The following is a 22,924-nucleotide window of genomic DNA, read 5'->3' as shown; positions in this document are numbered from 1 at the left end:
ATTTCCTTATAAGAACTGTAACTCAGTAAAATCTTTGAAATTGTTGCGTTTATATTTTTGTTCAGTTTATATGAAAAGGAGAGGCGCTATGCAGGTGTGAATGGCTTTAAAGTCAAACAAAAAGGTGAAAATATAGTTCATTTATTTGAGAAGATTGAGTGTTGCCATTTCCTTATACTGTTGTACAGTGCATTCAGAAAGTATTCAAACCCCTTGACTTTCCACATTTTGCTATGTTATAGCCTAATTCTAATGATGGATGAAAAAATATTACCCTCATCAATCTAGACACAATGCCATAATAACAAAACAAAAACAAGTTGACATTTTTGCAAATGTATAAAAAACTAAAAAAACAACTGATGACATATATAAGTATTCATACCCTTTACTCAGTACTTTGGCAGCGATTACAGCCTCGAGCTTTCTTGGGTATGACGCTACAAGCACGGCAAACCTGAATTTGGGGAGATTCTCCCATTCTTCTATGCAGATCCTCTCAAGCTTTGTCAGGTTGGATGGGAACTATTTTCAGGTCTCTCCAGAGATGTTCGATCAGGTTTAAGTCCGGGCTCTGGCTGGCACACTCAAGGACATTCAGAGTCTTTTCCCGAAGCCACTCCTGCATTGTCTTGGCTGTGTGCTTGTCCTGTTGGAAATCAAATTGTATTGGTCACATAGACATGGTTAGCAGATGTTATTGCGAGTGTAGCGAAATGCTTGTGCTTCTAGTTCCGACGGTGCAGGAATATCTAACATGTAATCGAAACAATTCCAAAAAACTACCTAATACATACAAATCTAAGTAAAGTAATGGGATAAGAATATATACATAAATATATGGATGAGCAATGACAGAGTGGCATATGCAAGATGCAATAGATGGTATAAAATACAGAATATACATATGAGATGAGTAATGCAAGATATGGTGAACCTTCGCCGCAGTCTGAGGTCCTGAGTGCTCTGGAGCAGGTTCTTATCAAGGATCTCTGTACTTTGCTCCGTTCAGCTTTCCAGGATCCTGACTAGTTTGAGTCCCTGCTGCTGAAAAATATCCCTGCAGCTGAAAAATATCCCTGCAGCATGATGCTGCCACCACTACTCTTCACCATAGGGATAGTGCCAGGTTTCCTCGAGAAGTGACACTTGGCATTCAGGCCAAAGATTTCAATCTTGGTTTCATTAGACCAGATAATCTTGTTTCCTATGGTCTGAGTGTCCTTTCGGTGCCTTTTGGCAAACTCCAAGCGGGCTGTCATGTGCCTTTTACTGATCAGTGGCTTCCGTATGGCCACGCTACCATAAAGGCCTGATTGGTGCAGAGATGGTTGTCCTTCTTGAAGGTTCTCCCATCACCAGAGGAACTCTGAGCTCTGTCAGAGTGACCATCGGGTTCTTTGTTACCTCCCTTCTCCCCGATTGCTCAGTTTGGCCAGGCAGACAGCTCTAGGAAGAGTCTTGGTGATTCCAAACTTCTTCCACTTAAGAATGATGGAGGCCACTGTGCTCTTGGGACCTTCAATACTGCAGATATTTTTTGGTACCCATTCCCAGACCTGTGCCACGAAACAATCCTGTCTCGGAGCGCTACGGACAATTCCTTCGACCTCATTGCTTGGTTTTTGCTCTGGCATGCACGATCAGGAATAAGATAATTTGTGCAGTTGTTCTTCTGAAATATTAGTGTTGTTTTTCTTTCAAAATCTAAAACAAAATTAGAAGCTTTGAATTTCTACACAAACAAAAATAACCAAAATAATATTTCCAACATTTTAACAATATTTGGACTGATGTTGATTTAAACAGTAAAAACTATAACACCTCATGAAGAGAACACTAAAGAATTCCTCAGCCCCCAACCTGAGCCAATCTTCTACTTTGAAGATAAACTAGATGATAGGTCACAGAAATTAAATCATAATACTGTATGGCTACATATGAGCAACTAAAAGTGCCTTCATAATACGATAAATGTTGTAAACTTAAGTGTCTAAGGCAGGGGTGTCAAACTCATTTTGTGTCATGGTCCGCATTTGGTCCTCAACGAGGTCTGGAGTGCCGCACTGAAAATTTATTATATTCAGCGATGTAGTGGTAACAAAAAAACAAAAAAAGTTGGTGGGTAAACTCTGTTCGCCAGTCACGGTGAAGAAAGTAAGGCTCCCAACACTTTCAATGCATTTTTCCTCAAAAAGGTGGGTATGCAGATAATCATTTCTACAGAGTTTTGATTTGGTTTTAGTCATTTGAAAGAATATTGAGTTTGTCTTCGTCCCCCCCCCAAAAATGTTATATGATTTAGTAATTGTTTAACTCAAACCACCCACGGGCTGTATGTTTGACACCCCTGGCCTTGATTTAAACTTAGAACCATATTATGGTTGCGCTCTCTCTCAGTACGGCCCCATATCTACACTGAACAAAAATAGAAACGCAACATGTAAAGTATTGGTCCCATTTTTCATGAGCTGAAATAAAAGACCCCCAAAAATGTCCATACGCACAAAAAACGTATTTCTCTCAAATTTTGTGCACAAATATATGTTTACATCCCTGTTAGTGAGTGTTTCTCCTTTGACAATATATTCCACACCTGTCAGAGGGCTTGATTAGCAAGAAGCTGATTAAACAGCATGTTTATTACACAGATGCACCTTGTGCTGGGGACAATAAAAAGGCCACTCTAAAATGTGCAGTTTTGTCACACAAGGCCACAGACGTATCAAGTTGAGGGAGCGTGCAATTGGTATGCAATCTGCAGGAATGTCCATCAGCGCTGTTGACAGAATTGAGTGTTAATTTCTCTACCATAACCCTACGTCGTTTTGGAGAATTTGGCATTACATCCAACCTGCCTCACAACCACTTGTATGGTGTCGTGTGGGAGAGCGGTTTGCTGATGTGAACAAAGTGCCCCATGGTGGCTGTGGTGTTTTGGTATGGGCAGGCATAAGCTACGGACAAACACAATTGCATTTTATCGATGGCAGTTCGAATGCAGAGATGGTGAAGAGTTCCTGAGGCCCATTGTTGTGCCATTCATCTGCCGCCATCACCTCATGTTTCAGCATGATAATGCACAGCCCCATGTGTACAGATCCGTGCTTGCGTCAATTCCTGGAATTCCTGAAAATGTCCCAGTTCTTCTATGACCTGCATACTCACCAGGCATGTCACCCATTGAGCATGTTTGGGATGCTCTAGATGGACATGTACACCGGTGTGTTCCAGTTCCCGCCAATATCTAGCAACTTCACACAGCCATTGAAGATGAGTGAGACAACATTCAACAGGCCACAATCAACAGCCTGATTAACTCTATGTGAAGGAGATGTTGCGCTGCATGAGGCACATGGTCACAACAGATAATGACTAGTTCTGTTTCATGCCCCTACATTTAAAAAAAAAAAAGGTATTTGTGAGCAACGGCTGTATATCATATTCCCAGTCATGTGAGATCCATAGATTAGGGCCTAATGAATTTATTTCAATTGACTGATTTCTTTATATGAACTGTAACTCTGTAAAATCTTTGAAATTCTTGCATGTTGCGTTTCTATTTTTGTTTCAGTATAGTAAATTGAATGCAATCATATTGCATGTGAAACTAACTCTTGCATAAAGTTAAAAACAATAAAAATGAACACTCAGGGCAATATTGAGTTGCTTTACGATGCAATCTCAGACCATTTACATCACATTGTTTTTAGACAGCTACAGCTCCATTTCATAATGCGCGATAAAACAGCCCTTCCAAACCATCAAACAGTCTTGTTCCACTCAGTACCTGAAGCCCCCTCCACATTGAAGAAGCAACCTTTAGCACTTGTGTTTTTGAGAACATTTAAACATACAGGAAGAAAAGAGATCCTGGACTCACTATTGTTTCATCTCACCAATTCATAGAATGTTGAGTGAAACAAATGTGAAACAGAGATAAATTCAGCCTGGAGGTCCAGGCTAGAGAAGAGATGTAAATGTGGTTTTACTGGAGGAGGGAGGGTGCATCCATTCTGGGGCCCACGGGAGCAGCCATCTTGGGGCCCGGTGGCTCAAGAGGAGAAGGTGGCAGTTAGGATGGCCTCGTTCTGCTGGTGGTGGAGCGTTCCGATGCCCACAGCCGGGGCGGGCAGAGTAGGCCGACTCACCGACCGGAGCTGGAGGAAGAGTAGAGGGAGAAAGAAGGTGGGCAAATGAAAATGGTCGGTTAATATTTTATTTTTTAAATCAAACCCAGTCAAATATACGCAGTGTACAAAACATTGGGAACACCTTCCAAATATTGAGTTGCACCCCCTTTGGCCTCAGAACAGCCTCAATTCGTCAGAGAATGGACTCTACATGCTGTCGAAAGCTATCCACAGGGATGCTGGCCCATTTTGACTCCCATGCTTCCCACAGTTGGGTCAAGTTGGCTGGATGTCCTTTGGGTGGTGGATCATTCTTGATACAGACGGAAAACTGTTGAGCGTGGAAAACCCAGCTGCGTTGCAGTTGTTAACACACTCAAACAGGTGCGCCTGGCACCTACTACTATTCCCCATTCAAAGGCACTTGCCCATTCACCCTCAATGGCACACATACACAAATCATGTGTCAATTGTTAAAAATCCTTCTTTAACCGGTCTCTTCCCCTTCATCTACACGGATTGAAGTGGATTTAAGTTGACATCAATAAGCACTCATAGCTTTCACCTGGATTCACCTAGTCAGTCTGTCATGGAAAGAGCATGTTTTGCACACTTAGTTTATTGTGCATGTTTGATATCCACTACATTGCAGTCGGAATGTACAGAATCACTGATCTACAAATCACCTTGCATCCCAAATAACAACTCATTATCTGATCAAATTGAACAATTCTGAGCTTCCCCTTCCTTGCTCAAACTGATCCCCTCAAACACAAACAGTTTTTCTCTGATCATTCAGTCAGGGGCAGGACTCACCTTGCAGGCCAGCTGCTTCTCAAACCTAGGGGCCACGAAGGACCAGGGGCCCATGTTCTGGGGCTCCTCCTGGCTCCAGACGAACTCTGTATGGGACACAAACACATGAAGAAGATTACATTAAAACATGATCTTGAAGATGGCAAAATACTAGGGATGGGGACAGTTAAATCAAATATCTTAAATAATATCATGACATTTTTCGAATTGTGAAATCATTTCAAATTCCCACCCCTACCAAATACAGATCACGAATTGATCCGATGCTGCTGCACAATCTCTGGTAAGCAGTGTTGAACAGTAAAAGCCTAAATCTCAATTTTTAAACCAGGGTTAATGTGTGTCTGGGAAACAGGCCTATAGCGTCTGTGGTAAGAAGTGAAGACCAGTGCAGGCCAGGGGTCACTTAAATACATTTATTGTTGGTATACTTGGATAAAAGCGACTGCAAAGTGGCATTTTAGATATTAGATGTTTTGAGGAAAATAGTGACCAGGTCAGGTATAGCCTACCATTGGCATTGGTGTACTTGGTGAGCTCCTGCTGCAGGGCTTCCAGAGGGAAGGGACACAGCTCCTCCAGTCTGATCAGTGCTGTGGTCTGAGTGGCTGCGGATGCATCCCTCTGCTTCAAAAGGGCATAGTAGTGCTTCCCTGAACACAGCACCACCCGCTGGACACTACAGGTATAGCAGGAAAGGACAGTTTTTAAAGCAGTTGGGTACATACAGTAATGGGTTGGGTCGATTGCTTTTGAGTTCAGCCAACCCTGGAAGGTGCAGCATGTACAGATGTAGCTACACTTTACTATTTGATCTCGTAAATAAAGTGACACCATAACACAAATGACAACATTTGTAAATGGAGATACACTTAACAGGAAGCAGAAGAGAGGGTGTAATGTCGTGGATACTTCTTTACCTGGCTGGTGTGACTGAGGTGTCACCAATCACAGGTTTGAAAGAGGTTCCAGGAGCCATGTCAGCCAGACTGGATGTTGCTCCCTACAGGAACTCATCAACTCAGTCACCAAATATCACCATAAACATGTTCACAGTAGCCCTGTTTGAATACCTTCAAATGAACCCTTCCTTTTTTCTTTCCTTGAGGAAATCATTGCTATGACATGGTAAGATTGGGGGCAGCAATACAGTGGAAACCATGCCTTCACCTAACCACTCACTCACCTACCGATCAGTGATTACCCGAAGGGGGAGAGGAAGGATGCATTTTAAAGGTATTCAAAACAGGCCCATTTAACTCTAATGGCTTGAATTAGATGTGTTATTGAGTAGCTTACAGAGAATCGGAGCAGAGTCTTGGGCCCAGCAACGATGAGCGGCTTGCGGAAGTTGCGTATCATCTGTCGTCTCAGCAGGTGGAAGTACTGTGCTGGAGTCGTAGGGTTGACCACGCCCATGTTGACATTGTCACCATCCACCCCCTCCTCCTTACTGTCACACAGCTGGGAGAAAGAGAAAGACGAGGAGATTTAGACACAGATACAATAAATATTACAAGAGACAGCGAGAGAGTAGACAGCGGTATACAGTAGCTATAAAAGAGGTAATTGTATCTGGTATTTGTTTCCAAAGAGTAGCCCTGGGCTCTTAAGTCTGTTCTCCTCATTTCCCATTGCCACAAAATGCAGAAGAAGATCAGAGGTTCCCCCGCTCCCTTAAAATTGTTTCCATGCGATTTGTGTTCCCCTCTTCACCTGTAGGAACCTCTCCATGCGGCAGGAGGAGTGTTCAGGTCCTGCTCCGTCGTAACCATGGGGAAGCAGGATCACCATCCCACACTGCAGCAGCCACTTCGCCTCGCCTGGAAGAGAGACATTTCAAATCAACACCGAGTGGAGCCAGAATGTAGAGTCTAACGTTTATGAAGGCTTTATGAATGCTCTATAAAGCTTTTATATTGAAGTGTAGAACATGATTTACTGATCATGTTGACCAAATACCCAGTTGAATCTTAAATGTATACTAAACAAAGTGTTGGCTCCATTCCATGTAGGCCCTTTCCCCTAGCCCTTGTTAATCTGTGTTCACAGAACTGAAAGGACTTGATAGGTGTTCGCCAGGGGCTAGAAGGAAACTGGTTTATGATATTCAATTATCTGCAACCTCAAAGGAGGTGACCTAAAAATAGCCCTTGGCTGACTTCAGAAAGTTATTGACCAAAGCATAAGCATTCATTACCTCCAGAGAGAAAGGTGTCGAATATGATTTGAGCTCCGTTGAAGAAGTCTCCAAACTGAGCCTCCCAGATAGGCAGAAGTTTAGGCTGGGCGATGGCCATGCCATACTCAAAGCCCAGCACGGCCTCCTCAGACAGGGCACTGTTGCACACCTAGCACACACACACACACACACACACACACACACACGCACGCACGCACGCACGCACGCAGAAGAGTGCACGCCGTATTACAGGTGGGTGTCCATGACACTCTTATACAACTTAGAAGTAAAGCAAGTAAACAAGTTATGAGGTCCAAGTCTCAAGTGAGTAAAAAGGGTTGAATCTCAAGTCCCAAGTCGTGCATTGTAAGTGCAAGTTGAGTCCCAAGTTATTTTGTATCAAGTCTCATTGTTTTTTGTCTCTCGTTGCAATAACTCATTATTTACCTCCATGAATCCTTTCTGTTCAGGGTCTATGTGATTGAGGGGGATGTACATGTCATCTGTGTCTTGACAAACTATCATGGCATGTCTCTGACTGAAGGTGCCCCTACCAACATCCTGTCCACTGATACGAATGTTGAACCCTGCAAAACAAATTGAAAACAAAACACATTCTTACAGCCAGAGACATGAGAATAACATATACAAATGTATAGTCATTTTTTGTCATTTATAAGTATTGACATAGTATGGTAATAACAGGCCTGGAAAACACAAATCTATCTAACAAGCAATTTCTGTAAAAATGGTTATCTATGAAGATCAATCCTTTTACACATTCCCATGCAAACCCTTACCAAATTGTGCTGCCTAGGATACTCCAACAACTAAAGTGGATGCGGAACCAGGCCAGCTCAGTACAGCTTGGTTTGGCTCAGTAGTGTAAAAAGCTGTTGACTGACCTTGGCAGAGCAGAGAGCCAAACGCCATGGCCTCAGCAGTGGACCAATCCAGATTAGTTCCATTCTCCACCTTCGCGCGGCGACCCTGAGAGAACATAACAGATCTGTTTATTTGAGCTTCAGAGAGTCTTTAAAACAAGGGGGAAAACAACGGAGCCCTTTATCCCTTTTCCCCCCCAGAGTCAGATGAACTTGTGGATACCACTGTCTCTGAAATCCCAAACTATCCCTTTAACTCAACACCTAGCAAACTTGTAAAGAGGTTGAGATCTGTTGGCGTAATGGCTAAGGTGTTGAGTTGATAGTTGGTGGACCTGGGTTCGAGTCCCGGGCAGGACCCCCCCAACCCGAATTAGCTACAATATATATATCCTGTAATTGTTATTACCGCCACATGCATCTTCCCAAGGTGGCTGTGTAGCTGGACCTCTTCGGGTATCTCCACAGACTTAGCCCCTACATACTGCAGCAGGGGGACAGGCACCCCTGTGTCCCAGTGGGTGACTCTGGCCTGGGGCTCCTCCAGACCTCCCCAGCGACCCTGTAACAACAACAAAAACTTTATAAGTTACAGCAAAGAATGGAATTCGGTCTCCTGTTAGTTTCTCAACACTCCAAAAAGCACTCCTCACCAGACCTGGGAACAAACATTTTGAGCGTTCGCTTGTAGTGCCAGATGGGTGGGGTTTGCACTTTTGCAACACAATGATTCCATTGTGCCAGGTAAACTCAATCAATATACAGCTTATACAGCTAAAGTATGTGAAATGAGTGCACATCACAGACCTGCAGGTTGGTGGGTGGTGGGCTGTATAAGGTCATGTTGGCCAGCTTGTCGTTCAGCATGCCGTAGTGGGCTGTCCTGATGGCACTATACTCCTCCCCTGTCATCAGGCCCTCTGAGATCAGCTGGTCAGCGTAGGAATCTGGGATGCTCTTCCTGGAGCTGGGGGGGGTGGTGAGAAGAGGGTAGGATGTCATGTTTAGTTATTGGTTGTTATTTCGGCATTGTTCTGTAATTAAGGGAATATCAACGGCAAATAATGTAAAGCAAATATGCAATTGTAGGTAAACAATATATGCTTTTGCTTATGGTTGTGGGGTGTTCCCCGTTCAATACAATGAGGTAGTTTCTAGACAATATTTCTGTCCATTTAGTGGACCCCTTTTGGCTCAAGATCAGCCAGAGAGGGAAAAGTATAGCAAATAAACTGAACTCACCGGATAATCTTGTACATGGCAGGGTTAGTGAAACCAGGTTCGTCTAGCTCGTTGTGTCCCCACCGTCTGTAGCAGAGCAGGTCCAGGATGACATCCTTCCTGAAGCGTCTCTGATACTCTACCGCCAAACGTGTGGCACGCACCACCTCCTCCGTATCATCACCATTCACATGGACCACAGCACAGCCCACCATCTTACCTGGAGAAGGGAGAACACACACATAGTGAGATAGAGTATTGAAATTCCCATTAAAAAAAATGGATTTGTGATTATAATTCCCATAAAGAGCTATTATAGATAAAGCGATAGATTTCACATACCAACATCACTGCAGTATAAAGACGATCTCCCTCTCGCAGATGGAGTTGTATAACCCACTTGGTTGTTTACAATGAGGTGGATGCTCCCACCGACTCTGAAGTGGGGGAGTAGTGAAATGGTGAATGTCTCTGGAACAATCCCTTGACCCGAGAATGAGGCATCCCCATGGACCTGAGAAAAGTAAGCAGTTTCCACAATGATCACCAGGCTTGAAATTCTGAAAATATCTTAACAATGGATATGTCCCTATAAACTGTACTTCAGCGTAATAATCCCTTCCTACTATCCCTCTCTTTTACATATTGTACTACACGTGCAAGAGAAATTCACGAGAAGGCAATTAAGTATACTATTCTATAGCAGTGTTACTCAGTGAATGCATTTCTAGTTCAGGGGTGTCAAACAAATTGGCATATAAATGTTTTTTTTTTTTAAATAAAAATAAATAAATATATAGTACACATAGTATAGTATATATACACACACACACAATACCTGGAGACATACGACTTTATTCCCAGGCTGTGCGTTCTCGTCTGGTGAGTAGTCTCCCTCCTTTTTGAGCTGCTGCCGGGCCCTGGTCTTCCCCTGGGTGACTGGGTTGATGGCCTCCAGGTGGGAGGGGTTGGGCAGCATGGTCACTTTGAGGAGGTGGGCAGCACCGAAATCCAGCTCTACAGAGGAGGTAAGGTGGGAGAGGACGTCACCGATGGAGGGAGAGTCCGCTGGGAACTCACTGAGGCCACACATCTTACGGAACATCAGCTGGGGGTGGAGGGAGAGAGGCACATTAAATAAATAAATGTTATACTGGGGTTCCATATTTCACCTCTCTCAAAACCTGTTCACCTCAGTAAGAAAAACAACAAAATTCAAGATCATCATCCACAGAAACTTTTTACGGTCACTTTCTGAAAAGGTAACTAACTGTATTCTCTCATCTTCACACTGCATACGGCATTTCAGCTGACAATTACATGGAGTTTATTGGTAATCCCCAGTAAGTGTGGTTAATTCAGGTAATTACATTACAGTCATGAATTTGACCTGAAAGTGATCAACAGTGTCTGAACCCTGACCTCTGGTGGGAACTGCAGCAGCCCCGTGAGGAGGTTGAGTCGCCCGCGATGAGGCATCCCCATGACGATGTCCGTCACCCCACTGTGGGACAACAGGCGGAACATCTCATAGAACACTCCCATCATGCTCTCTGCTCCCTCACCACCGTAACGCTTCACCGTGGAAAACTTGTTTGCCAGGAAATTATCAAACTCCTGAGGTAACAAGATGAAACCGGTAATTTCAGGTTATTGTAAAAAGAGAATGTGTTCTCAATGACTTCTGGTTAAATAAAAGCAAAATACATAAATAAGTCAGCAAGATCAGTCGTTCTTGGAAATAGGATTTTTTTTTAATTAACATTGATAAAACCAGTACCATCACATTCTCGCTGATAAGATCATGACTTTATTCCCACCGAAAAATGTTAAACAAGATGCCAATTAGTCTGTTAGATAAGATACGCATTTTCATTAATTAGGCTATGAAAAGGTCATTTGGCTGTAATACTGTGTGCCGACGTCGACCTTTGACCCATCTACCTGTGACTTCGGCAGGAGCTTAGCCAACTGTCTCCTCTCCTCTGTGGAGGTCTCTTTCTCTACCCACTTTTACTTCCCCCCCTCGCTCTCTTCATCCCCATCCATCCACCCATCTACCTGCGACTCCAGCATGAGTTTGGCCAACTTTTTCCTTTCCTCCGCCGCAAATGTCTCCTTCTTCAACTCCTCGAAGCGGTCGGCGAGCCACTCCCTTTCCTCCAGACTGGTCAACTGACTAGTCTCTACGGAAATGCGGCCACAGTAGGCCCCCTCCAGGTAGGCAAGCACCTCCTCCACTGAGGCCTCAGCCTTACCAAAGTGACGCAGTCCTGGAGAAGAAAGGAATTTATGTAGGAGATAGTGAATTTCAGGTCAGTTGGAAAATAGCACTTTTTTTTTTTAGGAGGACCTGGTTGGTTGCAAATGCGTTGCAGTATGGGACATGCTAGTCTGCCTGCTTGACAAAGAAACACATGTGCATAATTCTTTATCTCCATGAACACAGACTAAAGACCAAGAGCTCTGATAGTCTGGCAGGATGAGGCTTGTGTGTGTGTGTGGGACATAATTCCTTATCTCCATGAATGGGTATCATAGGAACCCTCAATCAATCAAGTGTATTTTTCACATCAGCAGTCACAAAGCGCTTTTACCATCTAAATCATATCCACCAAGTCACATGCACTTTCATTTGATTGATCTACTAATTTGTGAGTGATGACAGTATCTCATACCGCAGTAATTACTGTCATTGAAAATGCCTCATCCCTGGAGACACCATCCACTCAAACCGAGTGCCTGTGTTAAACACATGTGCTGTGAGTGAGTCACCACACAAATTAGCAGTTTGGGGCATTTAAAGGCAATGATTTCCTTCAAATTGTTATTGGTGCCATACCATTGCAATGGGTGGTTTAGCAATTCAAATGTTGGGTGATGGGTTTTACATTGACTTAAAAGGGTAGGAAACATGAGTTTTTACTCACCAAAGTAACAACACAGTGGTCAAAGACTTAGTAATTTGTAGTCACATTCTGGTTACCTATAACTAAAAAAAATAGTTATGTTTTGGGGTTTATACATATTTATTAACTTATTTCTGGATATCTTCTACCCATAATGCACTATTTCTTAACATCATATAGAGAATCTACTCTGCGTTAGCTATCTTGAGCTGGCTAACGTTAGCCACTAGCCATGCAAACAGAGTGCTGGCAGTGGTGAGCTAAAACAATTGTCCACCACACGGTTCAGTTGTCAGAGTATTGAGCACTAAATGCATCTGGGCATTGCATGCATATACAGGGCCTTCAGAAAGTATTCATACCCTTTGACTTATTGCTAATTTTGTTGTGTTACAGCCTGAACTCATTATTTTCCTCACCCATCTAAACACAACACCCCATAATGACAAAGTGAAAACTTAAGATATTTTTGCTAAATTATTGAAAATGAAACAGAAATAACTTATTTCACCTTTATTTAACCAGATAGGCTAGTTGAGAACAAGTCCTAATTTACAACTGCGACCTGGCCAAGATAAATTAAAGAGTTTGACACATACAACAACACAGAGTTACACATGGAATAAACAAACATAAAGTCAATAATACAGTAGAAAAAGTATATATACAGTGTGTGCAAATTAGGTAGGATACGGGAGGTAAGGCAATAAATAGGCCATGGTGGCAAAGTAATTACAATATAGCAATTAAAGACTGGAATGGTAGATGTGCAGAAGATGAATGTGCAAGTAGAGATACTGGAGTGCAAAGGAGCAAGATAAATAAATACAGTATGGGGATGAGGTAGTTGGATGGGCTATTTACAGATGGGCTATGTACAGGTGCAGTGATCTGTGAGATGCTCTGACAGCTGGTGCTTAAAGCTAGTGAGGAAGATAAGTGTTTCCAGCTTCAGTGATTTTTGCAGTTTGTTCCAGTCATTGGCAGCAGAGAACTGGAAGGAAAGGCGGCCAAAGGAAGAATTGGGTTTGGGGGTGACCAGTGAGATATACCTGCTGGAGAGCGTGCTGCTATGGTGACCAGTAAGCTGAGATGAGGCAGAGCTTTACCTAGCAGAGACTTGTAGATGAACTGGAGTCAGTGGTCACCCCCCGAATATGAAGCGAGGGCCAGCCAACGAGAGCATACAGGTCGCAGTGGTGGGTAGTATATGGGGCTTTGGTGACAAAACGCGTGGCACCGTGATAGACTGCATTCAATTATTGAGTAGAGTGTTGGAGGCTATTTTGTAAATTACGTTGCCAAAGTTGAGGATCGGTAGGATGGTCAGTTTTACGAGGGTATGTTGGCAGCATGAGTGAAGGATGCTTTGTTACGAAATAGGAAGCCAATTCTAGATTTCATTTTGGATTGGAGGTGCTTAATGTGAGTCTGGAAGGAGAGTTTACAGTCTAACCAGACACCAAGGTATTTGTAGTTGTCCCATATTCTAAGTCAGAACCGTCCAGAGTAGTGATGCTGGACGGGCGAGCAGGTGCGAGCAGCGATTGGTTGAAGAGCATGCATTTAGTTTTACTAGCGTTTAAGAGCAGTTGGAGGCCATGGAAGAAGAGTTGCATGGCATTGAAGCTCGTCTGGAGGTTTGTTAACACAGTGTCAAAAGAAGGGCCAGAGGTATACAGAATGATGTCATCTGCGTAGAGGTGGATCAGAGAATCACCAGCAGCAAGAGCAACATCATTGATGTATACAGAGAAGAGTCGGCCCGAGAATTGAACTCTGCGTCACCCCCATAGAGACTGCAAGAGGTCCGGACAACACGCCCTACGATTTGACACACTGAACTCTATCTGAGAAGTAGTTGGTGAACCAGGCACGGCAGTCATGTGAGAAACCAAGGATGTTGAGTCAAAACCCTTGGCCAGGTCGATGAAGACGGCTGCACAGTAATGTCTGTTATCGATGGCGGTTATGATACCGTTTAGGACCTTGAGCGTGGATGAGGTGCACCCATGACCAGCTCTGAGACCAGATTGCATAGCGGAGAAGATACGGTGGTATTCGAAATGGTCGGTAATCTGTTAACTTGGCTTTCGAAGACCTTAGAAAGGCACAGTAGGATAGATATAGGCCTCTAGCAGTTTGGGTCTAGAGTGTCTCCCTCTTTGAAGAGGGGGATGACCATGGCAGCTTTCCAATCTTTGGGAATCTCAGACGATATGAAAGAGGTTGAACAGTCTAGTAATAGGGGTTGCAACGATTTCGGGCAGATCATTTTAGAAAGAGGGTCCAGATTGTCTTGCCCAGCTGATTTGTAGGGGTACAGATTTTGCAGCTCTTTCAGAACGTCAGCTGTCTGGATTTGGGTGAAGGAGTAATGGGGAGGCTTAGGCAAGTTGCTGTGGGGGGTGAAGGGCTGTTGACCGGGGTAGGGGTAGCCAGGTGGAAAGCATGGCCAGCCGTAGAAAAATGCTTATTGGAATTCTCAATTATAGTGGATTTATCGGTGTTTCCTAGCCTCAGTGCAGTGGGCAGCTGGGAGGTGGTGCACTTATTCTCCATGGACTTTAGTGTCCCAGAACTTTGACTACGCTACAGGATGTAAATTTATGTTAGGAAAGCTAAGGCTAGCTTTTTCAAACTGCCTGTGTATATTTGTTCCTAACTTCCCTGAAAAGTTGCATATCACGGGGACTATTCAATGCAGAACGCTACAGGATGTTTTTGTGCTTGTCAAGGGCAGTCAGGTCTGGAGAGAACCAAAAGCTACTTGTGTTCCTGGTTCTACATTTTTTGAATGGGGCATGCTTATTTAAGATAGTGAGGAAAGCACTTTTAAAGAATAACCAGGCATCCTTTTCTGACAGGATGAGGTCAATATCTTTCCGTGATACCCGGGCCAGGTCGATTAGAAAGGCCTGATGGCTGAAGTGTTTTAGGGAGAGTTTGACAGTGATGAGGTGTGGTCGTTTGACCGCAGACCCATTACGGATGCAGGCAAAGAGGCAGTGATTGCTAAGATCTTGGTTGAAAACAGCAGAGGTTTATTTGGAGGGCAAGTTGGTTAAGACGATATCTATGAGGGTGCCCGTGTTTACAGATTTGGGGTTGTACCTGGTGGGTTCATTGATAATTTGTGTGAGATTGAGGGCATCAAATTTAGATTGTAGGATGGCCGGGGTGTTAACCTCTTGAAGCTAGGGGGCACTATTTTTATGTTTGGAAAAATAACTTTCCCAAAGTAAACAGCCTATTTTTCAGGACCAGATGCTAGAATATGCATATAATTGTCAGACTAGGATAGAAAACACTCTAAAGTTTCCAAAACTGTCAAAATATTGTCTGTGAGTATAACAGAACTGATATTGCAGGTGAAACCCTGAGAAAAACCAAACCAGGAAGTGGCTTCTATTTTGAAAACTCCATGTTCCATAGCCTCCCATTGCTCCATTTAAAGGGATATCAACCAGACTCCTTTTCCTATTGCTTCCTCAAGGTGTCAGTCTTCGGACATAGTTTCAGGCTTTTATTTTGAAAAATGAGCCAGAACGATAACATCGCGTCAAGTGGTCACATGAGTTTTGCTCACGCAACAGAATTTGGACAGCTATTGTTTTTCCCTCTCCTACTGTGAAAGACATTTGCGGTTGATATATTATCGATTATATATTTTAAAAACAACCTGAGGATTGATTATAAAAAACATTTGACATGTTTCTGTGGACATTATGGATATTATTTGGAATTTCCGTCTGCGTTGTTGTGACCGCTCTTTCCTGTGGATTTCTGAACATAGCGCGACAAACAAACGGAGGTATTTGGACATAAAAATAATCTTTATGGTTTTCGTGACCTAGCTACTTAATGCTTAGTGTACATAATGTTTTGTTATGCTATCGATAAACTTTCACAAACGCTTGGATTGCTTTCGCTGTAAAGCATAATTTCAAAATCTGAGACGACAGGTGGATTAACAAAAAGCTAAACTGTGTTTTGCAATATTGCACTTGTGATTTCATGAATATGAATATTTTTTAGTAATATTATTTGACTGTGGCGCTATGCTATTCAGTTGATGATGACAATTATCCCGCTTAAGGGATGGGTAGCGTCAAGAAGGGATGGGTAGCGTCAAGAAGTTTGCATGTCCCAGTTTAAGTCACCTAGCAGCACGAGCTCTGACGATAGATGGGCAATCAATTCACATATGGTGTCCAGGGCACAGCTGGGGGCAGAGGGTGGTCTATAGCAAGTAGCAACAGTGAGAGACTTGTTTCTGGAAAGGTAGATTTTTAAAAGTAGAAGCTCGGATTGTTTGGGTACAGACCTGGATAGTAAGAGAACTCTGCAGGCTCTCTCTGCAGTAGATTGCAACACCGCCCCCTTTGGCCGTTCTATCTTATCATAACATTTTTAAGTTAGGGATGGAAATGTCAAGATTTTTGGTGGCCTTCCTAAACCAGGATTCAGACACGGCTAGGACATCCGGGTTGGCGGAGTGTGCTAATGCAGTGAATAAAACAAACTTAGGGAGGAGGCTTCTAACGTTAACATGCATGAAACCACAGTTAGAGGTCAACAATAAAAGCACCTGGGGAATAGGAGTGGAGCTTGGCACTGCAGGGCCTGGATTAACCTCTACATCACCAGAGGAACAAATGAGGAGTAGGATAAGGGTACGGCTAAAGGCTATAAGAAGAAGCAGGTTTCTGGGCGCAATAGAAGGTTTCTGAACAAAGGAGGAGTAGGATAAGGGGGGGGGCTAAAGGCTGTAAGGAGCAGGTTTCTGGGCGCAATAGAATAGATTCAAGGCATAATGTACAGACAATGGTAGGATGCGAGTACACATCGATCCTAGTCCTGTATTGACGTCTTTACTGTTTGATGGCTCGTCTGAGGTCGTAGCAGGGTTTCTTATAAGCGTCCGGGTTAGTGTCCTGCTCCTTCAAACTGGCAGCTCTAGCCTTTAGGTCAGTGCGGATGTTGCCTGTAATCCATGGCATCTGGTTTGGATATGTACAGTACAGGTCACCGTGGAGATGACATAGTCAATGCACTTACTGTATTAATGAAGCCGGTGATTGATGTGGTAAACTCCTCAATCGGATTAATCCCAGAACATATTCCAGTCTGTGCTAGCGAAACAGTCCTGTACCTTAGCATCCGCTTCACCGGACCACTTCCACAGGTACTTTGTGTTTGAGTTTTTGCTTGTAAGCAGGAATCAGGAGGACAGGGTTATGATCAGATTTGCCAAATGGAGGGCAAGTGAGAGCTTTGTATGTGTCTCTGTGTGTGGAGTAAAGGTGATCTAAAGTTGTCACCTCTAGTTGCACAGGTGACATGGTGGTAAAAATGAGGTAAGATGGATTTCAGTTTCCCTGCATTAAAATCACCGGCCGCGTCCGGATGTGCATTTCCTTGCAAGGATCGTTGAGTGTGGTCTCCGTGCAAGCATTGGTTTGTGGTGGTAAATATACAGCTATGAAAAATATAGATAAACTAAACTGAACAAAAATATAAAAATGCAACAATTTCAAAGATTTTACTGAGTTACAGTTCATATAAGGAATTCAGTCAATTTAAATTAATTAATTAATTAGGCCCTAATCTATGGATTTCACATGACTGGGAATACAGATATGCATCTGTTGGTCAAAGATATCTTCAAAAAAAAGTAGGGGCGTGGATCAGAGAACTAGTCAGTATCTGGTGTGACCGCCATTTGCCCCATGCAGCACAACACATTTCCCTCGCATAGAGTTGATCAGGCTGTTGATTGTGGCCTGTGAAATACTGTCCCACTCCTCTTCAATGTCCGTGCAAAGTTGCTGGACATTGGCGGGAATTGGAACACGCTGTCGTACCCGTCAATCCAGAGCATCCCAAACATGCTCAATGGCTGACATACCTGGTGAGTATGCAAAAATGGGACATTTTCAGCTTCCTGGAATTGTGTACACATCCTTACAACATGGGGCTGTGCATTCTCATGCTGAAACATGAGGATCTCGTCACAGTATCTCTGTGAATTCAAATTGCCATCGATAAAATGCAATTATGTTAACTAAGCTTTTTGTGCGAATGGAAAATTTGGGACCAACACTTGACATGTTGCGTTCAAATTTTTGTTCAGTATAGTCCACAGCTTATCATAAAGTAGTCTAACAGAGAATGCACTCCAGCTGTTGTTACCAAAGAGACAAACAACTACCCCCTTAACCTTACCCAGCTAGATGTACAGTACCAGTCAAAAGTTTGGACACCTACTCATTCAAGGGTTTCTCTTTATTTTTACTATTTACATTGTAAAAAAAATTATGAAGACATCAAAATTATGAAATAACTGATATGGAATCATGAAGTAACCAAACTTTTTAAATGTTAAAGAAATCAAAATATATATTATATTTGAGATTCTTCAAAGTAGACACCCTTTGCCTTGATGACAGCTTTGCACGCTCTTGGCATTCTCTCAACCAGCTTCATGAGGTAGTCACCTGGAACGCATTTAAATGAACAGGTCTGCCTTAAAAGTTAATTTGTGGAATTTCTTTCCTTCTTAATGCATTTGAGCCAATCAGTTATGTTGTGACAAGGTACAGTACAGGTAGTATACATAAGATAGCCCTATTTGGTAAAAGACCAAGTACATATTATGGCAAGAACAGCTCAAATAAGCAAAGAGAAACGACAGTCCATCATTACCTTAAAACTTGTTAGGGATTGGGTGCAGTTTTCAGAAGTTAGGGATAGGGTGCAGTTTGGATGACTGAGGTTCCCAAAGTAAACTACCCGCTACTCAGGCCCAGAAGCTAGGATATGCATATGCAGGGTAGTATTGGGTAGAAAACACTCTAAAGTTTCTAAAACTGTTACATTTATGTCTGAGTATAACAGAACTGATTTGGCAGGTGAAAACCAGAGGACACTTTTTTTCTGTTGACCTGCCAGCCAATTCAAAGGTTAAGCTATTGAAAACAAAGACTTCCGCCTCCCAAATTGCAGTTCCTATGGCTTCCACTAGATGTCAGTCTTTATACATTATTTCAGGCTTGTTTTTAGAAAAACCAACGAGGAATAGTTGTTTGTCCTCAGGGAGCTCTTTGGCAAAGCTAGTCTCATTGCGCACGTGACCGAGGGAGCGCGCTGCGTTCTTTTCCTTTCCTATTGAAAATAGTTCACTCTGTATGAAATATTATCGTTTATTTAGATATTAGAGTACCAAATAATGAATTAGAAACGTTGTTTGATTTGTTTGGACAAAATTTACTGGTAACTTTTGGAACTCCTATGTCTGCATTCTGAACGGGTGGATTACTGAACTCAATGACGCCTACTAAACTGACTATTTGGGATATAAAGAAGGAATTTATCGAACAAATTGACCATTCATTGTGTTCCTGATACTCTTGTGATTTTGATCAGAGGAAGATTTGATATAGTGTTCGTTTACCAGAGATGGTAATGTGCACCAAAATCAAATTAGGATAGAAACGCTAGGACAACGAGTGTCCAAGTCCTAAAATTCTCAGGTAGAATGCCCCGCTTTTATTTAATCACACTCACAACCATAAGCTATTGTCTGTAATTTTCTTGCCATTAACTTTGCCAACTAACGTAACGTGTCTTTAGTATTATGCCCATTAAAAAAAAGATTGTGCACAGGAGGTTCCGCGCTCCCTGTAAAAATTTTTTTTTTTTAAATTGTTCAGTTGTGCGCTTCTTTATTGACAAATTTGTTATATGCAACATTTTTGGAACACGTTCTAAAGAACATTATTGAGAGGAATACCATCCTCATATGAATCTCCCAATAGACCGCATAGCCTACCAGATGTGTTGAGAGGTCCTTGTACAGCCCCAGTCAACATGTTGATCTCTGGCACAGTGTCCTCCACAGGGTCCTCTGGCAGTAGAGGGTTAATTTTAGCAGCCTTGTGTCCATGTGCTCGGTATGCCTCCACCAGGCGCATGAGACCATGATCTGTGTAAACAGAACAACCTTTTTAAATTGATGTGAAAACTGATGTATTTAAATGAATTTATCTATTATTATTGTAAAATGTGTGGAAAAAGTCAATAAAGATGAAAAAAAAAACATTAAAAAAGACATGGGGTAGGAGGATATACCTCTAGGCTATGACAAACGTTAGTCTACAGTTAAATGCAAATTAAAGCAAGAAGTCAAAGTGTATGATATGCAGTGACAATAAGGAATATAAGAACAACTCAACACTTAATCTCTTCTGCAATTACAATAGGTGAATTGATCAGTTATAAATGTAGAATTCACTTTGTGCAAAGGATGCTTAGTTGTTTTCCCATTGAAAAAGACAATGATTTGAGTTTAATGTTCATTATCTACAAAACATGAGCTGTGTTCGAATACCCATACTAATATACTGTTTCTTCATTTTAGTATACTGTAAACAAACAGTACTGTTTCAGTTGAGTGTACTAGAGCTTCGCCTGTCTACTGGAAGTTGATGTTGTTGTTATGCAACCTCTTGCTAACTTGATTGCATAACAAATGACTAGGTAAACATTTTACGATTTCGTGTGTGTTCATCAATTCAATCTGGAGTGCCAGAGTGCGCTCTGGGCGTTCGCATATCCAGAGCATGGTCAGATTGTCTGCTCGTAAATTCAGAGCGTGAGTAGAGTTGATCCGAGCATTCAACGGCAGTCAAGCACCCAAACTAACTCGCTAATGTTTCGCTAGCTACTTCCAGAAACAAATGAGAGAACATGTCATAACTAGTAAAACGAATGAATTTGTATTCGCTCGTCGAACTTCGGCCACAATTTTCTTCCAATGTGAAAAGAAGCCACGCCCATTTTCCGAAGAACGAATTATACGGAACCCAAACCAGCTGCGCACATGCGCCATCGTGCATAAATGTATTTTGTCCCCCCACACCAAACGCGATCACGACACACAGGTTAAAATATTTTAAAAACTCTAAACCAATTACATTAATTTGGGAACAGGTCGAAAAGCATTCAACATTTATGGCAATTTAGCTAGCTAGCTTTCACTTGCTAGCTAATTTGTCCTGGGATATAAACATTAAGTTGTTATTTTACCTGAAATGCACAAGGTCCTCTACTCCGACAATCAATCCACACACACGGTCAATCGAATTGTTTCTAGTCATCTCTCCTCCTTTTAGGCCTTTTCTCGACTTAATATTTCGATTGGCAACTTTCATAAATTAGGTGCATTACCGCCACTGACCTAGTTCGTCTTTCAGTCACCCACGTGGGTATAACCAATGAGGAGATATGCTTCTATAAACCAATGAGGAGATGGGAGAGGCAGGACTTGCAGCGTGATCTGCGTCACAAATAGAACTGAGTATTTTAGACCTTGGCAACGCAGACTCTCGTTGGCACACGAGCAGTGTGGGTGCAATAATTTCTACATTTATTTGTAACGCTCGCGTCACGAAGTCAGCCTGTTATGGGTCCTAAACGCACGGAAACAGCATCCAGTGCATGTATTTTTTCTTAAACAATAACATGCAAAACACAAAAAAAAACATTACATCCAGAGGAATTAAAGAAAGAGATCAAAAACAAATTATACATAATATCAAATCAAATACAGACATGTAGCGAATAAATGTTTGACATTTTGCTTTGTAAACGTTTTAATGATTCTAAATAGTTTTCCCAAATCAGACAAACATTTTTACAAAGGGGTCTTTTTCTTCATAAATTGATTTGGGTATGAAACATTTTCCTAATAAAGAGATTTATGACAAATTGACAGTCAATTGTAGAATCAGTGTAGTAAAATAACATGTAACACTTGGATATTTCAATAGTTGTATGTAATTTTGTTGCCAAGATATAGTTTTACATCAGTCCACTGCATGAATACTTCGTATTTTGGCGAATTTAGTACGATATCAGGGAACTTTTGGCATACTAACTATACCATACTATGACCAATTAGCATGCTATATACTCAATTCACGTCACAAATAGTACGGTTAGTAGGAGTATTTGAACAGAGCTCTAACTGACCTTGATTGAGTGTAGCGATATGGTCGCTCTGCAACTTCGGGTCCCCCTCGATTTTTTGGGGTCGGTAACCGTAGACTCCTTTTTCGGTGTGATATAGACAACCGACGACCGGGCGCGCGACACTCAGAGGAACTTTGTTAACGCAGTGCAAGTTTTTCAAGAATAATAGCACTGACATGATTTAAAATGAATAAAATAGGTCAACACGAGTTAGAAGCTTACACACACTACAGAACGTCAGCCATACTGTTTGACAAAGATGGGAGGTGACACCCCACTGCAAGCTGATTGGTTGAGCCATCAGAGTACTTCGCCGAAGACAATTCAATATGTTCTGTGATTTGGCCAAAGCGCAGAATGGTCAAAGACAGACAAATATTCTAAAATAAGTTAATATTTTCTAGAAATAAGCATGGAATAATTGATGAGAGAACTCATTTTCAAGAATAGCTTAGGAAAGTAACCCAAACTAAAACCATTTTTTCTAAATTACCTTGCTTAAACAGAGTGATGCTTTGTGCCTATTCTGAAGCTTAATTAAGGAGCGAAACGGGGAGGCTTTGACTGGGGTTGCTACCCAAACGAGTCACTTAAAAGACCTTCGCTTGAAAAACGAAAAAAAAGCGGTAATTTGACAAGCTACACTAAGATAACTCAAGAAATCGGTCAATGATTTTTAACGTTTTTGCGGAGGAGATATTAGTGACGCAATTTTAAATCTAAGATGTTTGGTGCAGTAGCTTT

The 22,924-nt window shown here is 42.2% G+C and overlaps 1 protein-coding gene across 2 annotated transcripts; it reads right to left on the bottom strand.

Moving 5' to 3' along the window:
* Nucleotides 1–125: 125 nt before the first annotated feature.
* LOC110524999 (probable 2-oxoglutarate dehydrogenase E1 component DHKTD1, mitochondrial) lies at nt 126–22,653 on the bottom strand. 2 transcript variants are annotated; one of them, XR_002473689.2, is made up of 19 exons: nt 22,181–22,653; nt 19,980–20,132; nt 11,298–11,509; nt 10,659–10,853; nt 10,075–10,344; nt 9,579–9,750; nt 9,258–9,456; nt 8,823–8,982; nt 8,425–8,577; nt 8,037–8,121; nt 7,579–7,718; nt 7,150–7,300; nt 6,666–6,772; nt 6,249–6,413; nt 5,870–5,952; nt 5,462–5,628; nt 4,950–5,035; nt 3,993–4,160; nt 126–649 (listed from the first exon to the last, which is right to left on the bottom strand). XR_002473689.2 is itself a non-coding variant. In XM_021604968.2 (18 exons), the coding sequence occupies exons 1-18, from the start codon at nt 22,356–22,358 to the stop codon at nt 4,056–4,058; spliced, it is 2,781 nt and encodes a 926-aa protein (XP_021460643.1). In that variant the 5' UTR covers nt 22,359–22,652; the 3' UTR covers nt 3,656–4,055. The 2 variants fall into 2 exon arrangements, 1 of the variants encoding a protein (XP_021460643.1); XM_021604968.2 differs by lacking the exon at nt 126–649 and having other exon boundaries at nt 3,656–4,160; nt 22,181–22,652.
* Nucleotides 22,654–22,924: the final 271 nt, after the last annotated feature.

The sequence above is a fragment of the Oncorhynchus mykiss genome, chromosome 1 (genome assembly GCF_013265735.2).
Source record: "Oncorhynchus mykiss isolate Arlee chromosome 1, USDA_OmykA_1.1, whole genome shotgun sequence".
NCBI lineage: Eukaryota > Metazoa > Chordata > Actinopteri > Salmoniformes > Salmonidae > Oncorhynchus > Oncorhynchus mykiss.
The sequence above is the reverse complement of the archived record's forward strand: the minus strand, read 5'-3'. Positions and strand labels throughout refer to the sequence as shown.

Excerpts from the sequence above, each read along its gene's own strand:
- LOC110524999 (XM_021604968.2), bottom strand. The coding sequence starts at position 22,358 with ATGTCAGTGCTATTATTCTTGAAAAACTTGCACTGCGTTAACAAAGTT. Across the intron at positions 9,751-10,074 it reads ATAAAGTCGTATGTCTCCAG|GTCCATGGGGATGCCTCATT; the intron begins GTATTGTGTGTG and ends TACTTTTCTCAG. Across the intron at positions 4,161-4,949 it reads AGAAGCAGCTGGCCTGCAAG|CTCCGGTCGGTGAGTCGGCC; the intron begins GTGAGTCCTGCC and ends CTCTTCCTCCAG.